The sequence below is a fragment of the Colias philodice genome, chromosome 7 (genome assembly GCF_061535455.1).
Source record: "Colias philodice isolate Cphi_HAF_F1 chromosome 7, ilColPhil1 Martin Lab GWU primary, whole genome shotgun sequence".
Classification (NCBI taxonomy): Eukaryota; Metazoa; Arthropoda; class Insecta; order Lepidoptera; family Pieridae; genus Colias; species Colias philodice.
In genome coordinates, this window is record NC_143092.1 from 9,763,851 (window position 1) to 9,789,249 (window position 25,399).

Here is a 25,399-nt window from a genome sequence, read left to right on the forward strand (position 1 = left end):
CTCAATAAAACTTCTGTCATCGCGTGCGCTGCGGAATCTATTGAAGATAGAACAAAAAAATGTTCTACGGTATTATAGAATGGATCAATATCTACAAGAAAGTCCGCGATACCATATGTCCATCTTCAGTAGTTATGTTACTACAACAACTTTTTTACGTTTTCAAAGTAAATAGAAGTGCCGACAGTAATCAAACCATGTTATCTATACACATATATTAATCCTTATCCCATTAAATGATGTTTTATTATAGACTGTTTCAATACCAGAAAAATACTTTTTAAATTAAAAGAATTGGATATTCCATTCAAAAGATATAACGAATTTTTAAAAGTGTCAATCTACAGAAAATAGTAGGTATACTGTTCGAGCAGGCCGTAGTGCGGGGGTCACGGAGGAATTCTACCAATATGCGTCTTGACGGAACACAGTGGGGTTTTGGTTTGGGTTTAGGAATCCGACATAACCCACGGCCCCACGGGACGGGGTAAAGGTGATTTTCATGTGATTAAAAATTAAACCTATAGTCCGACCTATAGTAGACTTTTCACTGTAACGATATCGCTATCTATGCGGGTGAAACCGCAGGGCATTGCTAGTATTGAATAAAGTTAAAGTCTGAATTATATTCTGTTGGTCCCACGATTAGCGTATCTATGTATTCCTGTTGAATAGAAATTTATCAAAGACGAGGCTTCGTTTCATACGCATTATCGTCATTATCTAATTATCTCTCTTTTACAGTTTTTTTGCTTATTCTCATTATCTTCGCTTCATCCATCCTGTTTTCGTCGTATGTCTTTTTCTGAGAATCTCGTACACGTACATTATAGATGTACTTGTACGAATATGAATGATGATGTACGTGTATGAATTTAACCTAATATAACCGAATATGGCCATCACAGTTGATATGGAATTTCATTGCTAACAGAACCAATATTAGCACTCGATACGGCGATCAAACACAATATATCGGGTATATCAATTCGGAAACAAAGGCGGGGTTATTTCCCCTTTTGGAAACATGCCAAATGCAACTGGTACTCTTTTTTTGCTATAAACCTTCGTGATTTCTCGAGGGTTGCCAATATTAAAAAGTGTACGTCTTTGAGATTTTAACTGGTATACTAAGTACTGGAAAGGGTCTTATAGGTCTATTAAAGGTGCTCACAAATTCTGCTTAACTTAATATTTTTCCAAGAAAAAGTCGTTCATTTTTCCAACATCTTTTATGTAATGGACAGCAGCGGAGTCATAGACATATTGTTAAGATTTCTTATCACTAGGAATGATAAAATAGCTCTCAATAGAATACAGTATATTATTATTCTATAAATAGTACAGTTGTGTTATCCCTTCAAAATTTGTATACCTTTAAATAATATTTAGCAACCCGTGTCTTCTTCTTCATCTTGCGAGGGCTTAATAACTGTATTAACTCATATAAAAATACCTTTATTATCCTAAATTCATTCTGTCTTGGAAATAAAACGTACCCTGGACGTTAGGAGGGTTGTCGCCCTTGGTATCCATGGCAACGGGGCTATTTTATGCGGCTCATGTCGCCACTCCCCACTCCCAAGGAGGCTATAACTTCGTGCCCCGGAATTACTTGGGGGGATCCGGGTTGTTATCCTTGAAACTTATTTAAAAGTAAACGGCTGGTGCTTGGTTATGTAAGTTGAAAATTGATGATTTAATTTATATAAGAACTGCATTGTGTTATCCTAGATGGTTATGTTGAACATGGAAAATAAATTTTAATCTTGACTCAAGTGAATAAATTCCAAGGCAGAATGAATTTAGGATAGTTAGACAAAAGACCATTTTGAAGAAAGCATCAATTCGCGAGTTCGCTTCTATAAACGGTCGGTATTAATAAGGTATAAATAAAGAACAATTCGATTGCCGATTCCTGAAATCTCGTTAACATTCAATAAAGTATTCAGCAAATGTTAATAATGAAATGAAAGTTATTTAGAAACAGACATATGGTTCACAAAGGTAGCTTGAAAATCGTGTCTAATGAACTATGAAACACGACAAGCGGCAATTAGGTCCAAAATACACGACTAACGAGTCGATATTGCTGTCCCGGTCTATTTTTGGATGAAAGAGAGAAATGCAAGATCCTAGACAGAGGCTTTTATTTTAGGCAGATATTGTAGACCCCAATAAGGTTTGGTTGGTTTGGTACATAATTAGTGAAGGGGAAGTTATTTGTGCCAATGTAGATAGAGAATTAGAGATACAGTGGATGAACCTGTAAGGTTTCAGATGCTTTCCAATGATGTCAATGTAAGGAAATTTATAGTAGTCGCGTAAAATAATTACATTCGTTAGAGAAACTGACCTAACTTCGTCTGCTTTCAAAAGGTATTATTATCCATTTGTCGTTAATGTTCTATGGGTTGTAAGATGATTTTTTATCCTTGCTCGATTAATGAACTATCTGATAATCAAAATATCTTTTCAATTCGAACCTGTTCATAGTAAGAAAAGTTAAGTAATGAATCTTTGCTTTCCTTCATACTGTTATTAAGCTACGCTAAATGTGCTTAGGTAACTTCCTCCATCGAATGACCAAATAGTGACAAAGTTGCAAATAAGTAAAATTCTTCATCAGTTGGAATTAAATGTAATTTCTTACAAATTTTATTAACATCTGTAACTTCCTTCTCAATGAATTTACGAAATAGATTCAGATATATATGGCCATTTATCACGTATATTTTGATACTTACTGCAAATTTTAGAGTAACAGGTTTATAAAAAGCAAAAGTGTTAATATTTATAAAACGAGCAGATGAAGGCTATGTTGTATCGTGTTTTTTTTTTTAATATTTACCGGTTTTTTTTATCACTAACATGCGAACTATTTAGTAGTAAATTATTAGATACACCTTTTGGTGTATCTTTTTCGTAATCTCCACTAGGTTGTTATCTCACTTATGTTTTAAATACACTTTATCTTTTAATATTTTAATGAATAGTTTTTTCGAATATTGTTATGAATATTGCATTATTTTTTTAAATAGTGTGAAAGTGTGATGGAATAGTTCTGTTGAAATAGTTTGTCTTAGCCGTTGATTATATTAAGTTATTAAAAAATGCTGAAAATAAAGTTATTATGAATACCCGCTGTATTTTAAAAGGGAGTATTAAAAAGTACAGTAAAGTGATTATTAATATCCGCAGTAGGTATTTTTAAAGCGAATATTATAAAGCTGAATCATATAATACGGAAGAATGAAAGGAAGCCTGGAAGGCTTAACACCGCTATACTGCATTCCTAATGCACGACGCATTTGTCCTAGATATTCCACATTGTTGCAGACAATTTAGTAGCCTGAAGTGTTTTATACATATGGGATTTATGTTTAAATAGCATTTTAAATTAAGGTGTCCCAGTCCTGTTTTAATATTCGTAGGTTGGATAGTATAACATAATAATTCATAATACAGGTTACTGTTCAAAAGAAAATTATGATGGGCGGAAAGCTACCGCCCGCGGTTTTATACGCCTGGTCAACTCGCATTTCCGGGATTAAAACGTGGTTTAAGCGTGAAGAAGAGACAGACAGACAAGCAGTGTTATTTTCGAATTTATAATGTAGGTATGTTAGGATAATGTGTAAAAAGAATATAACAAAAATACATAATATAACAAGAATATATAATCATTTTCAAGGCCACATCTTATATTTACAAAATTTAAAAACATTAAATTTCGCATTCCCATTTAGGTTTGTTTACATATTAAATTAAATGGCATTGAGTGATTTCTCGCGGAAGAGATACTGGTTCTCGTTGGCGTATAAAATATACGCGTGCTATTTTTTGTTAACAGCTTAGGTTAACAGCGACAGTAAATATTGTCGAGCGCTTTCAATTTCATATAACTCCCTAATTTAAATCCATCACGTAGATAATCTGCGGATGTGAATTTAGCCAAGGAAATTGCGAACTATTGACCCATTTCTTTGAGCTCATTGTAATGCATGCTACATGAGTTCCTGTGGAGTTTTCTCACGTACCACACTGACCATATTATTTGTCAGTTTTGACAGGTCTATATGAACCGTTATTTATTACGAGCTCTGTGGCTAGACATATTTACGTTTGGTTTGGGTATAGGTATGTGATTGCCGAATATGTTTTGTAAAGTAATTTTAAAGATCTACTGGGAAAAATACTCTACAGTGTACCATTAGGTACCATGTGTGAAATTACATTTTTACATATAATTTGCAGCTGAAGCAATGTTTTGAGCTTTGTTATTGAAATTGAATTCATGTCGCTTCCTAATTCTGATGTGAAATTCAGTATTATTTACTAACTTGTGAAATTTCTCGTCAATCGATCTTATTACTTTTGTTAATGTCACCATATATGGCAAACATTTCGCATTCTAGCTGTACTCATCAAATTAAGAGCTCAATCAAAACAAGTTTACGATCCATATAGTCAGTTGACTCGGAACGTTTCATACCTCCGTCCTTGTGTGTAACCCAATTCCACAGATTATGTCACTAACAACAGTGTCACGTTACAAACGTCAAACTAGATTTGCTTCATTGGATTCGGATAAACAGGCGTTATTTGATACGTGTTTAACTTCATGAAATGCTGTTATGAATAATTGCAAATACGTGTTGTGATTAACGTTCTAAGAACTGGAAAAGGTTGATAGAGGTTGTGGGAATGTCTGAAGATGGAACTATTTGGAATAGAGTTTATGTTAGAGCTTTTTTTCAAATTCAAATTCATTTATTTGCCGTTTGCAGTTTTCCAGCATGTTTAGCCGTTATTAAAAGCATGCAAATCCTACTAATATTATAAATGCGAAAATTGTGAGGATGTGTATGTATGTGTGTGTTTGTTACTCTTTCACGCAAATACTACTAAACCGATTACAATGAAATTTAGCACAAATATAGAGGATAACTTGGATCAACACATAGGGTAGGTTTTATCCCGGAAATCCCACGGGAACGGGAACAATGCGGGTTTTTATTTGAAAACGCGGGCGAAGCCGCAAGCGGAAAGGTAGTTATTTATACATGTATAAAAATGTATGTCACTTAATTTTAATGTGTCATATAAATCAAAAATGTCAAATGTTTGACTGATTACACATCATAAATCTGTAGTCTGTAGCTGAATATATACCTGGGAAATATCGTGTGAAGATACGATAGTAACCTAAGCCATCTATGGATAGAGGACTAACAAGTTCTGATCGTCGAGGGAAATTCATAGGAAACGAAGCTGTTAAAACTTTACTTGTACTATATGGACTAAACGCGCTTTGGAAATAAGTTCAACTGAAGAAGACATGTTGGTTTAGTTTAAAAACTGTCTAGGGAGTAACATGCGACTGCCTATTGAACGAAAATCACTTTATTAATAAAATCTTTATCATTAGAATTTGTGCATCTAGCCTAATTTATAAAAATGTCTACCTATGATTTCATTTTTTTTTTTTTTTTTTGTGTGGTGTCTCTCAATGTTAGCCAGAAGGGCTTCTACATTTTAACGCGGACGCGGGGGTGAACTGAAGGTTCACCCTGGTAGCGACATGCACAAGGGCGTCCCCCCTTGACGGGGACCACGAACCTCGGCTTGAGCTGTCGCTTGAGTGGAGGAGGCCAGAAGGGCCCTAATCGGACGGGCTATGATTTCATGTAAAGACGTTTGTCTTTATGGGTAAAGTAGTGTAAGTAGTGTAGTAAAACAATTGATTCATATTAGAATCAAAATAGATCAGTAGTATCTACCTATCATTTAAACTTACAAGAAATATTGAGAGGAGTATTTTAAGCGGTTGATTAGTCACCAATATGCATTATGGTATCCGATATCGGATATCCCTATAATGACCAATTGCGAAACAAACTGGTTCCGACCTGTCACTCCCACGCTGCGCCCTGCATACGTTTCCTGTATTTCATCATATTTTTTTACTATACAGGGTGTCCCAAAAAGTAGTGATGAACGGAAGCTGGGAGGTAGAGGACCTAGAGGGCTATCCGAATCACCCCCATGTATGTAATGCGATTTTTCGTATTTTCGGAGTTATGACGTTTTTTTTCAATTTTGTCACCTATCGCCGAGTACGATGAGATTTTCACTCATGGTGACGTCAATTATTGCGGTAGATGCTTGATTTTTTTTGTGTGCTAAGCTGAAAGATAGGACAATTCAGTATGGTAACATTTATTATCGTTAGATCTTCGAATGGAATAAAAAAAAAGAATTAAATGCCAAGAAAGATAAAATTACCCAGTATGTTCACAACTTCAAGGGCCCATAAAAAAATAAAATCACATAAAAAAAGTTTTCCATTTGGCTTTTAAAAACTTGCTCTATCTATCAGGTAGCTACCCTAAAAATTTCATTTTATTATTCAGAAGGCTTCGATCGAAAAATTGAAATCTAAATTTGGTACGTGCAAAAGTTGAATTAACATTATCTTATATATAAAAATGAATCGCAAAATGTGTTGGTAAGCGCATAACTCGAGAACGGCTGAACCGATTTCGATAATTCTTTTTTTATTATATTCCTTGAAGTACGAGGATGGTTTTTATGTAGAGAAAACGTAAATATGTACCACGGGCGAAGCCGGGGCGGACCGCTAGTGATTAATAAAAACAAATTAAAACCAATAAATAGGTGTTTAATTACCAGAATTTTTTTTAAATAACCCCGCTGTTGCTCAATGCAAGTGCGACATCACCGTAAAAAGTTGTCTTTTAAATGCTGAATGCCCTATTATCATTTTTAATGGTTTCTTCTGAATTTCCGGGTTATTTCGTCCAAATTGTGGCATTCTCTCAAGTAGCCGAGGTCTTTTTAGTATCCCCATTGAAACAAATCAATGGGGTTTAGGTCGAGGGACCATGGAGGCCAGGCTTTAAGGCAGGAGTCACCGGCGCATGCGCAGGCTGCAACAACCAATCCATCTTTCAGGGTATCTTTGCCCTTTAGCCTGGCCTCCACGGTCCTCGGACATAAACCCTATTGATTTTTTTCCGTGGGGATACTACAAAGACGAGAGACTGCCACAATTTGGACGAAATTACCCGGAAATTCATAGTAGCAGAAGAAACCATTAAAAATGATAAAAGGGCATTCAGACATTTAAAAGACAACTTTTTACGGTGATGTCGCACTTGCATTGAGCAACAGCGGGGTTATTTTAAAAATTTCAGGTAATTGAACACCTTGTTATTGGTTTTAATTTGTTTTTATTAATCATAATGTTAATTCAATTTTTGCACGTACCAAATTTAGATTTCAATTTTTCGATCGAAGCCTTCTGAATAATAAAATGAAATTTTCAGGGTAGCTACCTGATAGATAGAGCAAGTTTTTAAAAGCCAAAAAGAAAACTTTTTTTATGTGATTTTATTTTTTTACGGGCCCTTGAAGTGGTGAACATACTGGGTAATTTTATCTTTCTTGGCATTTAATTCTTTTTTTTATTCCATTCAAAGATCTAACGATAGTAAAAGTTACCATACTGAATTGGCCTATCTTTTAGCTTAGCACACAAAAAAATCAAGCATCTACCGCAATAATTGACGTCACCATGAGTGAAAATCTCATCGTACTCGGCGATAGGTGAAAAATTGAAAAAAAACGTCATAACTCCGAAAATACGAAAAATCGCATAACATACATGGGGGTGATTCGGATAGCCCTCTAGGTCTTCTACCTCCCAGCTTCCGTATATCACTACTTTTTGGGACACCCTGTATATTGTTATGTCGTTTTTACGGCTGTTTCTACACCTATAGATGTGTGGTATAGAGCACTAAAATAATTTTGATACTTTTACCGTGTGGGCATACAGCAATTAACTGATGAAGGTACTTTAAATGATGAATGATAACAAAAACAAAACTTAGTTTGTGTTTCCTATGATTATTTTAAATTCGAATACATTTAAAGCATTTGAAAAAAAAAGTTGTTGGATTTTCCCTTTTTAATATGTGTAAATGGACAGGTCTTCAGCTCGTATTTCTAGAAATGCAAACGTATGAATAACTGTTTTTAATTTCTACTTTCTAATAAGCATTTCTCGTCTGTTAACGTTCAAGTTATCAAAATGTGGTAATGTATGATTAGGTTATCAGAGATAAGTTTTTACTATTTTAATAGGCTTGATATTGGAAATATAGGTGTGATATCGTCATTTTATGAAATTAGTCATACTGGGTTCAGACACAACCGAAAAAGAAATGGATTGGATAAAGGTATGTTTGAAAGAGCTCAACAACCGTCAAAACATACTTAGTTCTGGATTGCCCAATTTTAAAACAGGTTAAAAATGCAAGATAAACGGCCGATCACACTGCTCGCGGTAGTGTGGATTTTTTTTTAATTTTTATTTTGACAGAATTGTTTCAATTCAGATTTCTTAAACATTTCTTTGAATAGATTAGAAACTACAGTAGTTGAATAATGAAAAAAATCTATAGAATTTGTATGGTAGGTATATAACACATGGTATTTATGCTAAGTATAGAAATTAGTAACTGAATTTTTTAATCACTACATAGTATAAAACAAAGTCGCTTTCCCTGTCCCTATGTCCCTATGTCCCTTTGTACGCTTAAATCTTTGAAACTACGCAACGGATTTTGATGCGGTTTTTTTTAATAGATAGAGTGATTCAAGAGGAAGGTTTATATGTATAATAACATCCATTAAATAGTGGAGAAGTACTGTTATTTTTGAGGTTTCTAATGTGATGTCGTAAAAAATTACATTGTTTCCGCTTATATTGCAAACGCAGGCTGAACCCTACGAGTTTTATCAAAATAATGTACTAAGAATTATACACATTGAAAAGGTCTACAGAAAAGTCCGCGATGGTATATGTCTATCTCTTATGGATAACCCACAATAACATTTTTTTGTAATTTACTTTTTACGACAAATAATAGCTAATTTTCGAAGCGATTTTCACCAATACAGCATTAATCCTTAACCAATTAAATACCTTGAATACATTGTTCATTTAATATAGATCTATATGGCCCTTTACACCGTATGATTTAAGTGAATATTTTCGAAGATATTACAGATTTAAAAATTGCGGGACGTAGCGTTTGCGGCGGTACCGGCCGGCCGCGGGGCCGCTATGTTTTTATATACAACGTTCACAGTTTTTCTGTAGTGTATTTAGTATCAGCATTGCACCCGTGCGAAGCCGGGGCGGGTCGCTAGTATAATATATTTAAGTAATGAAGAATGTTACTAGGTATGCCAAATCCCTTGAAATTGTGTCTCAGTAAAGCCTGTATGTATACAAATACACTAGTTTTTGTCGTAGTCAAAAATACCAAGTAGTTTTGATTTTATACGCATTCAAAGTTTCGAAAAATATCGAGTCCCGCTAATAGTCACGTGACCGCTTGTGACGTCACGTCACAACGCACCGCGCGGCCGCGTCCCCGCGCGGTGTGTATAAAGCAAAATTACCAATCTTCTATTGGATGATACGTGTAATATTCAAGACCAAATCTAAAAAATAAAATATATATCAAACTAGATGATATGTTCAACGATTCTGTTTAATCAAAAACATAAAATATTAAAATTTACTCGATAAAAAAAAATTACCAAGTTAGCTCTAATTTCCACACTTTTACGTTTTCTACTTGACATGGTAATACTTATTATGATTTTTTTTTCATAAACAATTATATTAAAACATTTGCAAGATATTCGTCAATCATTTTGTGTAATTACTTTTAGTTTTGGTTTTATTTTTGGCGCTCTTTTTTTCTCGAGATAAACGTTTGGTTTTGTCACGATAAAAGTGGTTTATCGCAGATAAAACCAAAACTAAAAGTAATTACTCAAAATTCTCTGACAAATATCTTGCAAATGTTTTAATATAATTGTTTATGAAAAAAAAATCATAATAAGTATTACCATGTCAAGTAGAAAACGTAAAAGTGTGAAAATTAGAGCTAACTTGGTGATTTTTTTTATCGAGTCAATTTTAATATTTTATGTTTTTGATTGAACAGAATCGTTGAACATATCATCTAGTTTGTTATATATTTTATTTTTTAGATTTGGTCTTGAATATTACACGTATCATCTAATAGAAGATTGGTAATTTTGCTTTATACGCACCCTAGTATCAAGTCGGCAGCGCTGAAGTAGGTGTTATAGCTTGCGCAGTATTTTGATGGGTTTTCGTCCGCGAATTTCGTTAATAGTCCAATAATAGTAATTATTATTCGTTTAATAAAATAACAGTCATACCAAAGTTTCATCTTTATTTAATAGTTTCTCAAAATATTCTATACGATTGCGTTTTTGCACTGCTGATCTCTGAGGTTTATCTTCATTTTCCTGTTGACATTTGAATTTGTGTGGAACTATACCCTGTTTTTGTTTAATTCTTCCCCCGACCAACTTATATTTTAGTATAGTTCTCCATATCATTCTCAACTTAAAACAAGAAAAAATCTTACTAGCCATCTACCTATACTTAGCCCATACGAGCAGAGCAGAAGCACAGTCTAGTATAGATTAAAACTTGTATAGAAAACAAAGGATAACGCAAAACAGCTGCAATGTTCTCAAAATATTATAATATGTAGCTTACTTCCTTTGCAACTATAAAAAACAACTTATCCGGCGAATTGGTAGTTGTATTTTTACATTTAGGAACAACACATGATTTTCTGGTATTTGGATTGGACATTTTTAAAAGTATTTAATTATAATTTCGACGGCGCGGGCGCGCGATCGCTAGCGGACTGAGTGAGCCAGATTGAGCGTGTTGTAGTGTGACGTCACACCATCACCGGGCGTTTACAACTTGTTTTACTTCTAAATCGGAAAATAATTGACGTATCGAAGCAATTTTTTCACTAGTAGTATTTATTTTTGACAGAGAATATGGAGTGCTAATAATCAAAATTAGTGAACATTCTCCATTGTGATATAGAAACTATGACTCTTTAAAGTTTTAAAAGTTTTAAACTTTAGAAGAGACGTAACTCGAAGTTTAATTTGTGTTCTTGCGGTATCAGTTTGTGCAAACAAATGGTGGAAACTTCACTTATTACTTCATCCTGCTTAGTTACTGAATTTGGTTCTGTTCTTAGGTAAATATACTTTTTCTGTTCTTAAGTAACGACTGTATCTGAAACATGTACATGTATGTTTTTGCCTTTAAATAAAATCGATTTTCCAGAATAATTAGGTTTTAGAATTAAAGTTATGTTGTCCTACTTTGTATTTAAATCAACATAGGTACTCGTATTTTAAAAAGTGATGGTACTTCTAAATAAAAATGATACGTAATAAAAACAGTAGACATAATAACATAATGCTGTCTCGTGATTGCATTTACATATCGGATCAAGAAACGGCATTCCTTATTATTATCATTGACTTCTCTTTTATTGGAGTCTATTTAACATAGTGATTAGTCTATAAGGTCGATGTCACCTTTACTTTGATTACACTACTTTTCAGTCATTCCTTTTCAGCTTTTTTTTTTGTTCTGAATCTTCTGTTTCTCGTAATTTATGAAAAAGAAATATTCTGACGTACAAATATCGATCGATAATTTTACTCTGTTTTGGTTTTCTACATTTAAAAATAAGTAGCACAATTCATACGTATTTATGTAACAAATGTACATGTTTATTTATATAATATACCAAGGCCAAGTTCATACTAATAGGTCAATGCAGAAATCTATTTATCCTACATATAGAATAGTGCTATAATAATAAACGCTAAATTTAACACCTAAGGTGTGGATTATTTTTCTAGAGTAAATCAATACATGTTATACAAGGTCTGCTGCATGGTCATTGCGTATCTTGTTTGTGTATTTGTATTTATCTTAGATATTCTCACTTTATCAGCTACACATGTGTGTATATTATTTTCAATAACCGGTTGTATTTCGAAAACTGATAAATTTCGGAATATCATTTTCAATCTCGTAAATACCCCTAAGTGTTTCACAATTTTGTATCCGTTATTTGATTACCTTATTTTGCAAGGTAAATTATAACATTTATGGAAAAAAAATGTAATAAGTATGCAACTCTAGGTTCAAATTGATTAGCAAGGAAAGAGCGACACTGGTAAAACATCGATAATAGTTTCTATAGCCTCAAACTTACAGTCCAATCTCCCTTTTCCACAGAAAGAAGATCGAATCGCTGGGCAGAATGACGGCTATGACGCAGGAGGAGATGGTGGCCGGCGCGCGGACGGTCGCCGCCGGCCTGGAGGCGCTAAGAGCGGAGCACACACAGCTGCTGGCAGGCCTGGCTGCGAACACGGACCATGAACACGAGAAGGCGGCTCTTGTGAGGAAGAGCATTGATGCTATCGAGCTGGGGCTGGGTGAAGCGCAGGTTGGTAACGTTGATGTAGTCAAGTAGCTTGATAAAGGAGTAGATGTTAAGGAAAAATCGATAATGTCAATAGTAGGATAAATCCTCGATAAGTTAATTAGTTTAAATATACACACCGGCACAATTAGCGGAACAGAAAAAAAAGTGAGACTATGAGATAATAATGCATATATTTGACGAAAATGTAATTAGATACAAAATAACAAGTTGATTAACATCTTTTAACAACGACTTTGAAAAGTCTTCGTTATTTTTTATTGAAAAATAAAGAAATTTTAAATAAGTGAAATTTTTAGATGATTATGAACCATCACAAAAAAATAAAAAAAGTAAGCATTAAATGATTTGGCAATAAAATTAAAGCAAAATTAATAACGAGTGTTTCCCCCTCTTGCTCTGATTACGGTTTCCATTCGTCTGGGCTTGCTACAGATTATGTTATCGATGATTTCTTGAGGCAACCGCTCCCACTTCTCAAGTAATGCGTTTCCAAGTTCATTCAGATTGTTGGGGGGTGGCATTCTGGATTTAACCCTTCTTTTTAGCAAGTCCCAGACATGCTTTATCGGATTCATATCGGGGGAATTTGCTGGCCACTGCATCACCGGTATACCTACGTGGCTCAGATATGCCTGTAACGATTGTGCACTATGAGCACGAGCATTATCTTCCATTAGAATAAAGTCGTCACCAATAAATGGGGCAAATGGTACAAAATGTTCTTCTTAAATGTCTCTGATGTATCTATCTGCTGTCATGGTCCCTCCTGTGACTATCGCTAACTCCGTGCGAGCTCTCAAACATATCCCTCCCCAAACCATAATCGAGCCGCCACCATAAGCCACTGTGTGTTCAAAATTAGACTATATTTGGCGTTCTCCTCTGTGTCTCCATATTCGCTGTCTCCCATTGATCTGTTTTAAAAGAACTCTGCACTCATCAGTAAAGAGAACCTGCTGCCATTCGTTCAAATCCCAGACGATGTTCTCGCGTATCGGTTTCTGTTCCGCTAATTGTGCCGGTGTGTGTACCTTTTAAAGGTTGGTAAAAAGGTTGTTTAGTCACATTTGGAAACAGTTGAAAGAGCAGCCTTATGGATTTTCTGCGAACTCGAAACTAATGGTTTAAATATTAAACATGGCAATGGCTGCCAGAATTCGAGCATACGTAACTTACTGCAAAGTTGGATTTGGCTCAAAGTTTATAGGTTTTTAGGTTTATAGGCGGACACTAGCAGAATTTTATCAAAAGAATGTCAATGTCCTTTAAACATTTCGTCGTGAACTTTAAAGCCATTTCTGTGCCAGGTTCCGAGGATATTGACTCGTTTTTGATACGGAAGTGCTTTTATAGCCTTGTTGCACAAATACTCCTTAAGAGGTCAGCTCGAATGCGGACGAAGTTAACGGTGTTCAATGTCACGGTCTTATCGCGCAATAGTTTAAGTAAATGCCGTCGTGACTCACACATTTAGCGCCGTAAGTCGATTATGTAACACTGAATTGGATTCTGAAGTCTTTCAGAGATTAATGTTGTTATTGTACTACATTGTATTATGTAGAAATTTTTATCGTTACTAAGCTGGTCAGCGTGGTGGAATATGGTCTAAAGTCGCAGGTACATGATTGCTGTGACGTTGCATTAGAAGCAAAATGATAACGATAGGATATTAGGAAGAAAAAATCCGTGTCTCTCTTCATGACATTCTGATAGTATGAACTTAGAAACCTAGTGCAGCCTTCTGACCGTATATTTAACTGAAATGGACTAACAAATGTTTTAAGTGGGTGGTTAAATTATCGCCTTACATCGAACTGAAATTGAGAAAAAAAACATTGTAACCAACAGAATATTATGTTTACGTAGATAATCAATAAATTATTAGACTTCTTCGGTCCGTTACGCCATAAACCTGACCACTATACAAGTACCTGTATCCTATTTCTCGTATCCTGTTTCGTTTTTGGTGCTGTTATGTAAACAATAAAGAATTAATTCGTTATTACGCAAGCATTTCCCAAAAGTCCCGTATAATAAAGCATTTGAGTATCTCAATAAGCGCTTGGGAAGTAATTAAAACTGGAGCATCGTCAGGCCACTCGACCCGTCGGTCATACAGCTGGTCGCTGGAGTACTTTCAGTTTGAGGTTTACACACGCTCATAATTTGGGACTGTTAGGGTGTGCTTGCTGCTTTCATGTGGAATATTAATCTGAATACTTGATGGTTTCATTGCGAAATTGCATAAAACGGTACGTTATTGATAAGCAAAGGGATCAATAAGCTACGGAAATCTAGTGACGTAAGTTGGGGTGTTGTCGCAAATAGTTTTTCAAAATATTTCAATTATAATAGGTGACACAACTTCTATTCTCTTTGGAATATGTCAATAAGATAATATTGATTGTGAAGGTATCAGCTAAATGATAGCATTAAATATGTAACATGACCACTTAAAGCTTAATTTCATATGAACCCATGACATTACGTAGTGTCCAGAACAAATCGATTTTTTTATTCTTGAATTAAGTACCTTTCACATAGACTAATCTTTGGTTTACATCAGGACGAGGTCAGTTAAGGGCTAGTATCTAAAGAACGATTATTGTTTGTAAAGAATGTTAAACGTAGGTATGCAAAAATGCTTATTTAACTTTAGTTACTATGCTGTTTATTTGTTATAGTATTTAATCAGAAAATTCCAACTCGGTCATGGAGAAATTGTATACTTAAGTCGCGTGAAATTAAATGCTGTATTTAATAAGGTTAATTGTTTCTATAGATGGTAAGATTTGGGTGATTTCGGCATAAATGTTTAGAAAAGAAAAGTAATTAGTATTATAACGTATTTCATGTCATAAAAAAAATTTTTTTTGAACTCCACTTTACCTACGTGTTTGGTATACATATTCAAAGTTGTATTTAGTGTCAATTGTGGAGGCGTTAGTATATTATACATAGTTAAGTAGATAAAAAATAAAAATTATTTTGAAGACTATATTTGAATCACAACAAATTCAAAAATTATTTTCTACAAACCCATCAGGCTTAATTTCGTAACCATCCATTAAAATTCAATATTCCCCATAACCTTATATCTGCAAGATAAACGCGGTAAACATAAAAGCAGTATCTATCCCCTCTATCGAAAGCAATACTCTATTCGGGTCGCACTTTTCATGTATAACCTCAAAGAGCTTTTGATACGCGGTACTGCCCTATATTCTCTTAAAGGATCGTGTGTTGTAAGTGGAACGGTTCATTTTCATGTTATAATAAAAGTAGATTGGAAAGAAAGAGGTAATTTGGTGGAAATTCTTTAGTTTTTAGGTTAGGGTCTTATTATGATGGATTAGTCTGCATATTGAAGTGATATGAGGTAAAGGGTCGAGTAAGGAGAACTGACTGAAACTGCAGTGAATGGCCGCGATCTAATCTAATGAAAGTAGATATTAAAGACTTTTTAACGGATTTTAAACGCAATTATATTATTTTCCCAACGTTTAAAATCCGATAAAAAGTCTTTAATTTCTAAATGTATAATACTGGCGTAAAATCAAACACTAGAAAATACTAATAAAAATATTTAATTCTTAATTATAACTACAACAGTCTTATTAATTACATCTTCTTATCTTACATCGTGGTAAGAATTCATTCTCAATGGAACAGAGATGACATTAAAGAAAAAAAATAGTGCTAACAAAATTTCGCTTCTTACTTAGTTACGAATTATTACAAAAATCCCTCTGCTTAATTTAGATCAAACAATTTTTGTGTTTGAAAATAAAGTGTAACATTTTTGACCTAAATATGAAGAAATATTATCTTTAAATCTGATGCCATCTGCTTGGCACACACTCCTAAATATTATCGTATTTTATTTTTAATAATGATCTTGAGCAATTTTCGTCTAACCCCTAAATGTTCCAAGAATTCTTCGAACCTCAAAGAAAAGTGTTCATTTCATGAGAAACAGTTTTTTTTTTCATAATATGCTGAACACTGATTACAAGTTTTCAATTTAATAAATGAAACAAATAACTACCAATGCAATTAAATAACATTTTGAATAGATCACTTTTAAAATCCGTTAAAAAAATATTTTCATTATTTCATTCTTAATTATTAAACGTTAAGCAAACTTATTGCATAAACAAAACACAAACACAAAGGGCTAACTCGTTCTCTGTGTACATACAAAAATGTGATAGTGGTGCTTATCAACCCCTGTGTGCGTAAGGCGCGGGACATATACAAGCGGCGCGGCGCGCCGCGGGCGCGCTGCCGGCGTGCATCGGGTGCGCTATTGGCATTTTGTATGAAATAATTTTGGAAAGGCGCAACCTTGGCGCAACCTTGGCACAACCGTGGCGTGCCGTCTCGACGCCTGTCCAAAATTCTTTCATACAAAATGTATAAGAAGGACGTGGTGCAAAACAGATTCAAGAGGTGCGCTTATGGCACGCCCGCGCCCGCGCCGCTTGTGTTTGACCCGCGCCTAAGGGATGCACCGGGTTGTTGAACTCTACGAGGGTGGGTAATTGCCGACTGGCCTATTAGTAATTGGTCGAGTGATGTTTATTATTGTGTGATGCTATTTGCTAAATGTGGAGGCTTGAAATTTAGTGTGGGTTTTGTTCCATTCATAAATATATACGAGACGGGAAGCATGATGAAATCATTTAACGATTAGCAAAAGACTAGAAAAGTCATGTAAAACATACATTGTAATATAATTGATACTCTATTGTGGAAGACCTTGCACGAATATAGTGTATAGACAGTTCGTACAGAATGCTCTACACCTCTACATTTCATCGGTTATGGTTTTTTAATATTAAGTAAATTTAAACAATCGACGATCATTTGGCGCCAAAATAAATTAGATTTGCAAAAGATTTCATGCAGACGTTTGTTAAAATTGTGTATCGTGTAATTATTTGAATATTCATTCGTGAAATCGCACCCAGCTACGTACGTTTTCTATGTAACCATTATTCCTTGACCAGTTTTTTTAACCTCATAAATTGTTCCATTTTCCTCAGTGTATGATAAGTTTGCTGTTAACTACATATTAAAAACGAGACAAAACAAACTGAAATGAACTTTATTTATCTTTAATTCCAGGTGATGGTAGCGCTTGCATCCCACCACCAATCCGTAGAAGCAGAGAAACAAAAGCTCCGCACTCAAGTGCGTCGTCTCTGCCAAGAGAACGCTTGGCTCCGTGATGAATTGGCCGCAGCTCAACAGAGGCTGCAGGCCTCCGAACAGAGGGTCTCGCAGCTCGAGGAGGAAAACAAGCACTTGGAGTTTATGGCCTCTATACGGTAAGAGAACTTCTAGATTGTTCCAGATTTAGGCTTGTATTCTACCAGTCTTCGGTAGAAGCAGAGAAACAAAAACTCAAGTGCGTTGCCTCTGAGAATCTTCCTTCCTTCCTCCAAATGCTTATTCTCCAAGAGAACGCTTGGAGAATAAGCATTTGGAGTTTATGGAGTTTATTTTTGGTTTATGGTAAGGGAACTTCTAGATTGTTCTAGATTTAGGTTCGTGTTCCACTACCTGTAGAAGAAGTAGAAGTAGGAAGAAGAAGATAAACACTAGCTAAAACCGCTAGAGTATTTGTTTGGATTGTCTGTCAGTTGAAACTGTTCCTATAAAGATTTTTCCTACCAGGTTGCCTGGCAGAGATTGCTGTGCAGCAATAAGGCCGCCTATTGTGCAAAATTTTTGTATCTCATTAATTTGTACCACATTTCCTACATTATTTTGTACAATGAAGTGTTCTAAATAAATAAATAAATAAAGATTACCAATGAATAAATATGTTGTTATTATATTTTGAAATATCGGTTACAGCGACTAATAAATAATGTATAAAATCTACATAAATATGTGTTATTTAGGCCCAAGGGCATAAGTATGTGATAAAACTGGTATTTAATATTGGTAATGAAACTTTTACACAGATTATACAAATCAGTTTGATTAATGTGAAATAAAGTAGTCAAGTTCATTAATTTATTTATGACACGTTGAGATTAATTGTTATTATCATGGGTGGCTTTAAATGTGTGGAAAGAATTATGATAAAAAATTATGAATGAAATTTTTAATACGATGAATGAGCTCATTGATGTTTTAAATCTTAAAACGTGTAAACGTTATATTGTGATGATAAAAGATGTAAAACTTTAACTGTACTGGTTTCGTCACATTATTTAATAAATTATTGTATCAATCCCACCATCACCACTAAAGCTCGTATCTTTATGATGTTTTTTATGGAGCCATTGTACTTTATTATACCTACACAATAAATCACACCATCAACATTATATTCTAATACCAATATACAGTTCGTGTGTTTGAAATTGAACATCTCCGAAATGGCTTGACCGATTGTCATGAAATTTTTGTGCATATCGGGTAGGTGTAAGAATCGAAGAACATCTCCTTTTCATTACACTTAGTGATAATAGAAAGGTAGAAAAACATTTGCTGTGAAAGCTAATCCATACTTTCCATACTTAATATTAAAAATGCGAAAGTAACTCTGTCTGTCTGTCTGTTACTCAATCACGCCTAAACTACTGAACCAATTTTCATGATATTTGGTATGGAGATATTTTGATACCCGAGAAAGGACATAGACTACTTTTTATCCCGGGAAAGTGACGCAATCCCGGAAATCCCACGGGAACGGGAACTATGCGGGTTTTTTTTTGACTGCGCGGGCGATGCCGCGGTCGGAAACCTAGTTCCTTTATATGTCCCTGAATACAAAAAGCATATTCCCTGCATTTAATTATATATTTTTTGTTTAATTACAGTAAATACGACAGCGACATCACAGAAGAGAATGATACCAGCCGAAGTGGACAGGCGGACAACAAGCGGGACGACCCGATGGTCGATCTGTTCCCAGACGACGATCATGAGGACAATAGGAATAATAAATGTGAGTTTTTTTAAGATTATCCATGAAAAAATAGCTTAAAATGTGTAATTAAAGTAACTTGTGTAAGCCTACTATGTCGTAAAGGTGAAAAGATTCTTTTCGGCTGGAAAATTGTCGTTGAAGTGTTGCTAGAAAAATAAATATTGGGAGTTTGGTCTTTGAATTGTTTGATTAAATAGCTTATCTGAGAAACTATTGGTTGGAATTAATGATATAGTTTTGTGTTGGATAGTTCATTTCTATCTTTTGGACAGATACGTACAATACATGACCAAAAATGTATCAAAAATGACCAAATAAGAGTTATATTGTATAGGCAATTCTTAATGAATATTAGATTGGGTTTATTATTGAAGAGATATGCAAATTATCGTAAGGTCATTGCAATAAATTACGTTACGTTTTCTACCTCTTTAATCACTCTATCTATTAAAAAAAACCGCATCAAAATCCGTTGCGTAGTTTCAAAGATTTAAGCATACAAAGGGACATAGGAACATAGGGACAGAGAAAGCGACTTTGTTTTATACTATGTAGTGATTTATTATTCTTGTATTGTTTTGTTTCATGTTGTGCTGTTTTAATTGTATTCTGTGTTAATTGTGCTTGTGGAGTCAAATAAATGATCTTTCTTTCTAAATTGCAGCCATGTCCCCCACACCGCCATCTCAATTCGCGCAACAAGTGAACGTCGGCTATGAGATTCCAGCCCGTTTGCGAACATTACACAACCTAGTGATACAATACGCGTCACAGGGCCGATATGAAGTGGCTGTACCACTGTGTAAACAAGCCCTTGAGGATCTGGAGAAGACATCTGGTCATGATCACCCCGATGTGGCCACTATGCTGAATATTTTGGCGTTGGTTTACAGGTAAGAGACGTTTATGGCATTTTTAGGCCCTAAAAACGGCTTAAGTTTGGAGAAAGGCGTGATCCAGCTCTAATATACAGGTAAGAGATGTTTTTGACGTGACAACGTCTTATAATTCGATAGAGCCGGCTGCACGCACGAAAAAACATGACTCATGCGGCGTTACCTCGCTCTGAGACGTTCCATGTAAGGCTTGAAGTGCAAGCGAGAGCGCGGAACGAGCGATAAAGAAGCACAATCGGACGTTGTCACGTTCAACTATCGTCAGTAAACCGACTTTACAGACAACCAATTTTTTCAGGCTTCAGCATGTGGTTTCTATGAATTTGACATTAAACTACCTCAGAAACTTTGTCATATATACAAACTTTAATGCACTAAAAATGGCAGAAGTTTGGAATGGTCAGTATATGTATGTGTCATTTCATCATGATCTTAAACAATGGATCTTAAATAATTATTTTGCTTGCTATGAATGATGAGTCATAGTTCGGGACTCTGTGATTGTCTTGTAGAATAAGATTTATTTACTGACTACTGATATGTATAAACGATGCACCTCAAAGACAACATGAATTGTATTATGGTTTGTAGTTTGTACCTAATTCGTCCAAGATAATTAGGATTACTTTGAACGATACCTTAGCAAAAGTTTTTTATTCACACATAGGACATATAGAAATAATACAATATATTTTTGACTGACCGGTTGGCTTAGTTGGTAGTGGCCCTGCTGCCAAGCCAAAGGTCATGGGTTCGCTTCCCACCCGGGGCAAATATTTGTGTGATGAACATAGATGTTTGCTCTGTGTCTGGGTGTTAATTATCTATATAAGTATTTATTTAAATTTATATATGTATGTTTATCAGCCATCTGGTTTCCATAACACAAGCGAAAGCTTAGTATGGGATCGGATCGTGCCGTGTGTGAAAATTGTCCTGAAATATTTATTTATTTATTTTGTTTATAGGGATCAAAACAAATACAAAGAAGCGGCGAATCTACTGAACGACGCTCTATCCATCCGTGAAAAGACGCTCGGCGAGAACCATCCAGCTGTAGCCGCTACTTTGAACAATCTAGCCGTTTTGTATGGAAAACGAGGTATGGATTGTTTGTATGTGTACCTTGTTTAGTACCCTGATAAGTTGTAGTGTATAAGTAACGCTTATACAGCGCGCTATCTGTCATCTGTCAGATTTTAGCGAAATTTTGGTACTGAATGTAGCTTCTACACAAAGTATTTAGGTACCAAAAGATACGTTATAAATTATTTATTTGGTAATTATATGATTTTCGAATACTTTTTAACCCATTGAGCCCCGATCGGTCCACGACACAATAGATTTTCTATTGTGTCTGTGATACCGGGGATTATTACGGGGGATTATTAATAAGTATCTATTTATACCTAGATTTAAATACCTATTTTAACACATTTTTATTAGCTTCATCTGTATGTTTTTATGTAACCGACTCCTTTAAACTCGATTTTGACCCACTTTAAACAGACAGGTCTAATTCAAACTTTGTACACTTATGAAGGATCGGTGATAATACAATAATTTCACCATACACATGTACAAAACCTATTTTACCATATCTTTTTTCGTTCACAGGCAAATACCGTGAAGCAGAGCCGCTATGTAAGCGTGCGTTGTGCATCCGTGAAGCTGTGCTCGGACGCGATCATCCAGATGTCGCGAAGCAGCTTAATAACTTGGCACTGCTTTGTCAGAATCAGGTGGGTAGTTTTGGACAAAAAAGAAGTAAAAAAAATCACAAAAAAAATATTTTTTTGGCTTGAGAATCTCGCGCTGGTGTGACGGCACCAATATATACTTTTTTTAATTTGATATTTATGTTTTATAGCATTCAAATGGTTTATAAATGAGACATTTTTGGAAAAAATTTGATCATGAGGTTGGTTTCGAACCTGCCCCTTTCGCCATACCGGTGACGCCCGACCTCTCGGCCTCACGGGATCTCGACTGAGCATCGAATTTAATCATTTCATCAGTTATGTAAAAAAATCTCCACTTTTCTTGTATGAAATCATAAATCAACCGTTAAAAATACGCACACAAGTGACTTTTTTTGAAGCGTTATATTAAGAGCCTATGTATTTTTAACGTGATAACGTTTTTAAAATCGTTTTAGTCGGGTGACATGTTCAGAAACTTGTGTCACACCAAAACCTCACGAGCGCGATCGCAGGTATAACGAGAGAGAGACGGACCGATCTCCCGTCTCATCTCGAGCGCTGCCACCAATAAGACGTTATCACGTAAACATCTCGATCGTAAACCTACTTTACAAACAAATTTTTTTGGAATGTCCAATAAATTACTCATAATATTATTTCCCATTTTCCAGAATAAATACGAAGAAGTCGAGCAGTATTATCAGCGCGCACTTGAAATTTACGAGAGCAAACTGGGCCCCGACGACCCCAACGTCGCCAAGACGAAGAACAACCTCGCCTCTTGCTATCTTAAACAGGTGGGCTTTTTTTATAGTAATAAAATGGTTATGAATACCTATTTAAACTCAAATTCTAACATTTATTTATTCATTTAGACTTCCTCTAGAAGCACTTTTGAATCGTCATTACATATTTTTAACATTTACCACCGATTCGGAAAGCAGTATCTAAGGAGAAGAACCGGCAAGAAACTCCATAGTTGCTTTTTTAATCATGTCAGTATTACAATTTAATTTTATAAAATACTAGCGGTCCGCCCCGGCTTCGCCCGTGGTACATATGAAAAATAGATGTTGGCCCATTCTCAGACTTACCCGATATGCACAGAAAATTTACATTATATAGAAGATGTAACTGCATATATAACAATATGCCAAAGAACTGTCCTGTGGTTTTTACGCGACAACACTCGATGGGATTTCAGTTTGGTTTGTTTCTACAGAATATTCTATTATGACGCAGTATTCGAAACCGGGTCTGTTGCAATAAATTTTTGCTACAAAAATAATAAATATTTTTTTGCAAATCGGGGAAGTGAAGTTATACCACAGGTTTTACTTCGAATGTTACTTCTTAATAGAAATGCAATTTCAGCACATTATTCACTGTATATCAGCTTTGTTAGTATCTATATAGGGACAATAGTCTGCTATGAAAGTATATGCATACCTACTTGGGTTATTTATTTAATTTGATCTCTAATAAAGTAAAAACGAAGTGTTGATTCAAGTGCCGAGTGCGTGTTTGGATAGAATAAGATGTTTTATTTTTTAATTCTATCAAACAGGGCAAGTACAAAGAAGCGGAGACGTTGTACAAGCAAGTGTTGACTCGGGCGCACGAAAGGGAATTCGGAACTATTGATGGTAAGTCTTTGTAATATTATAATATACATTTTTAGGTTTTTTTATATTTTTTTGCCTATGATTGTATGATGATTTGTGGATAGTGATGCTATTTTATACGGATTACTTTTATCTCATAGTATGATATTATTGTATCTGACTTTGGATACCAGCAGAATTGATATAATTTAAATAATTCTAACAATTTGCTTCGTTTGATAAATACATTGTATTTTGTTCTATTTTTTTTTCTGTATTAATTATTAATCCGTTTTACAAATTTTATGTTATTTATTTACTTAACTTAACAGTAACTATTTACCATTTTCATCCAAATATATTTGTTGTTTGATGAATCTATTGTCGAGCCAATTTAATAGGCAACATTTGACGTCTATCAATTTTATCTTCGAAGAGAGGTAACCTGCTTAAAAACATTGATTAAAGTGAATTAATCGATACGGATTTGAAACATTTGTCAATCGAATTTATTAATTTATGATGATTTTTGTTCACAAGTAATCAATGCATTCGATTCTAGATGTCAGATCTCGATTTTTAGAGTAACATCTCTGGTATTTAAAAAGAAAAAAGGTTTATTGACACAAAATTGTAGCGACGTCAGTTCTTCAATTCAGAAATTGTTTATTATGTTTAGAATGGTTCATCAGTAAAATGAAATCTTAAAATTACTTGTATCGGTCATTATTATTATAAATATGTAATCGTTATTGAAAAAAGTTAAGCAAATGTGCAGATCTAACAGAAAGAAATATCATGTTATTCTATGTTGTCGTTACTAGGTTACGTTGTAGAATTTTGTTGAACTGTCAAATGTTGCCTATTAAAATGGCTCTACTATAATGTTTATTTAACGTTTTAAGTATATATTTATTTTATAACAGTACCCTTGTCCTTTGTTAAGTGTTTATCTTTAATTTACTTTTGTTGTTTTAAATTTTTATTGATTTCAGAGTATATAGCGTCATTAAAAAAGCCAAAAAAATAACAAATCGTCCCTATAACATAATTATCTGCAAACTAAAAGAAGATGTGCAATACGTTATCACTGCATTCCTATATCTTTATAGTTTTAAGAATTATTTTAAATAGTTAATAGTATAAAGAAAGGGTGAATTCAATTTATTAATATTATATAATATTGTCTTGTAAATAATACGAAGTAAGAATGATACAATCGAATTTTCTTTCTATATCCTTGTCTTCCATTTTATAGTAAAACAATAATAAAAGGAAAGTCGAAAGAAATTCATTTTTATAAATATAAATATAGGAAATTCACCCTTTCTTTTAATATAGATAAATAATTGTCTATAGTGATAAATGCCTCGAAGCTATTTCATATAATACAGACAGCCAAAGTTTTTAATAAAGTCTGAATGATACAGAAACAGAATATACAAAATACAGGGCTATGATATATTTATACTGTATGTAGATTTGAATTAATTAAATATTTGTTTTACGACATGCACGTAATAATTGGAGTAGGTAAATCATTCGGGATTGTATATAATTTTAATATTTTATTCAAAAAAAAAAAGTTAATGTTATCGACACTAATCTTAACCAAAATAAAAAATGCAATAAAACACGGAAAATATTAAAAATGTGAATTAATTGCATTGTATATTTTAACTAATGTGAATAAAGGATAGAAATATTACTATTTGTCAAATATATTCTGTCCCTTTCACACCGTTGTATTACACTAGTGCAAGCGAGATAGCATGCTGTTTATCGCTTCGATAGAAGAAAAAAATAGATTTCTTGTGATTTTTTTATAAGA

At 34.3% G+C, this 25,399-nt stretch overlaps 1 protein-coding gene across 5 annotated transcripts in view; it reads left to right on the plus strand.

The window, feature by feature from the left end:
• The window catches only part of Klc (kinesin light chain), a 55,681-nt gene that overhangs the window by 18,358 nt on the left and 11,924 nt on the right, over positions 1 to 25,399 (plus strand). For all 5 annotated transcript variants that reach the window (XM_089697601.1, XM_089697598.1, XM_089697602.1 and 2 more), the window contains 8 exons: positions 12,203 to 12,416; positions 17,547 to 17,749; positions 19,256 to 19,383; positions 20,030 to 20,258; positions 21,230 to 21,363; positions 21,879 to 22,003; positions 22,636 to 22,761; positions 23,532 to 23,610. In XM_089697601.1, coding sequence (XP_089553727.1) covers positions 12,228 to 12,416; positions 17,547 to 17,749; positions 19,256 to 19,383; positions 20,030 to 20,258; positions 21,230 to 21,363; positions 21,879 to 22,003; positions 22,636 to 22,761; positions 23,532 to 23,610 — 1,213 coding nt within the window. In that variant the 5' untranslated portion in view covers positions 12,203 to 12,227. The remainder of the gene's footprint in view (positions 1 to 12,202; positions 12,417 to 17,546; positions 17,750 to 19,255; positions 19,384 to 20,029; positions 20,259 to 21,229; positions 21,364 to 21,878; positions 22,004 to 22,635; positions 22,762 to 23,531; positions 23,611 to 25,399) is intronic.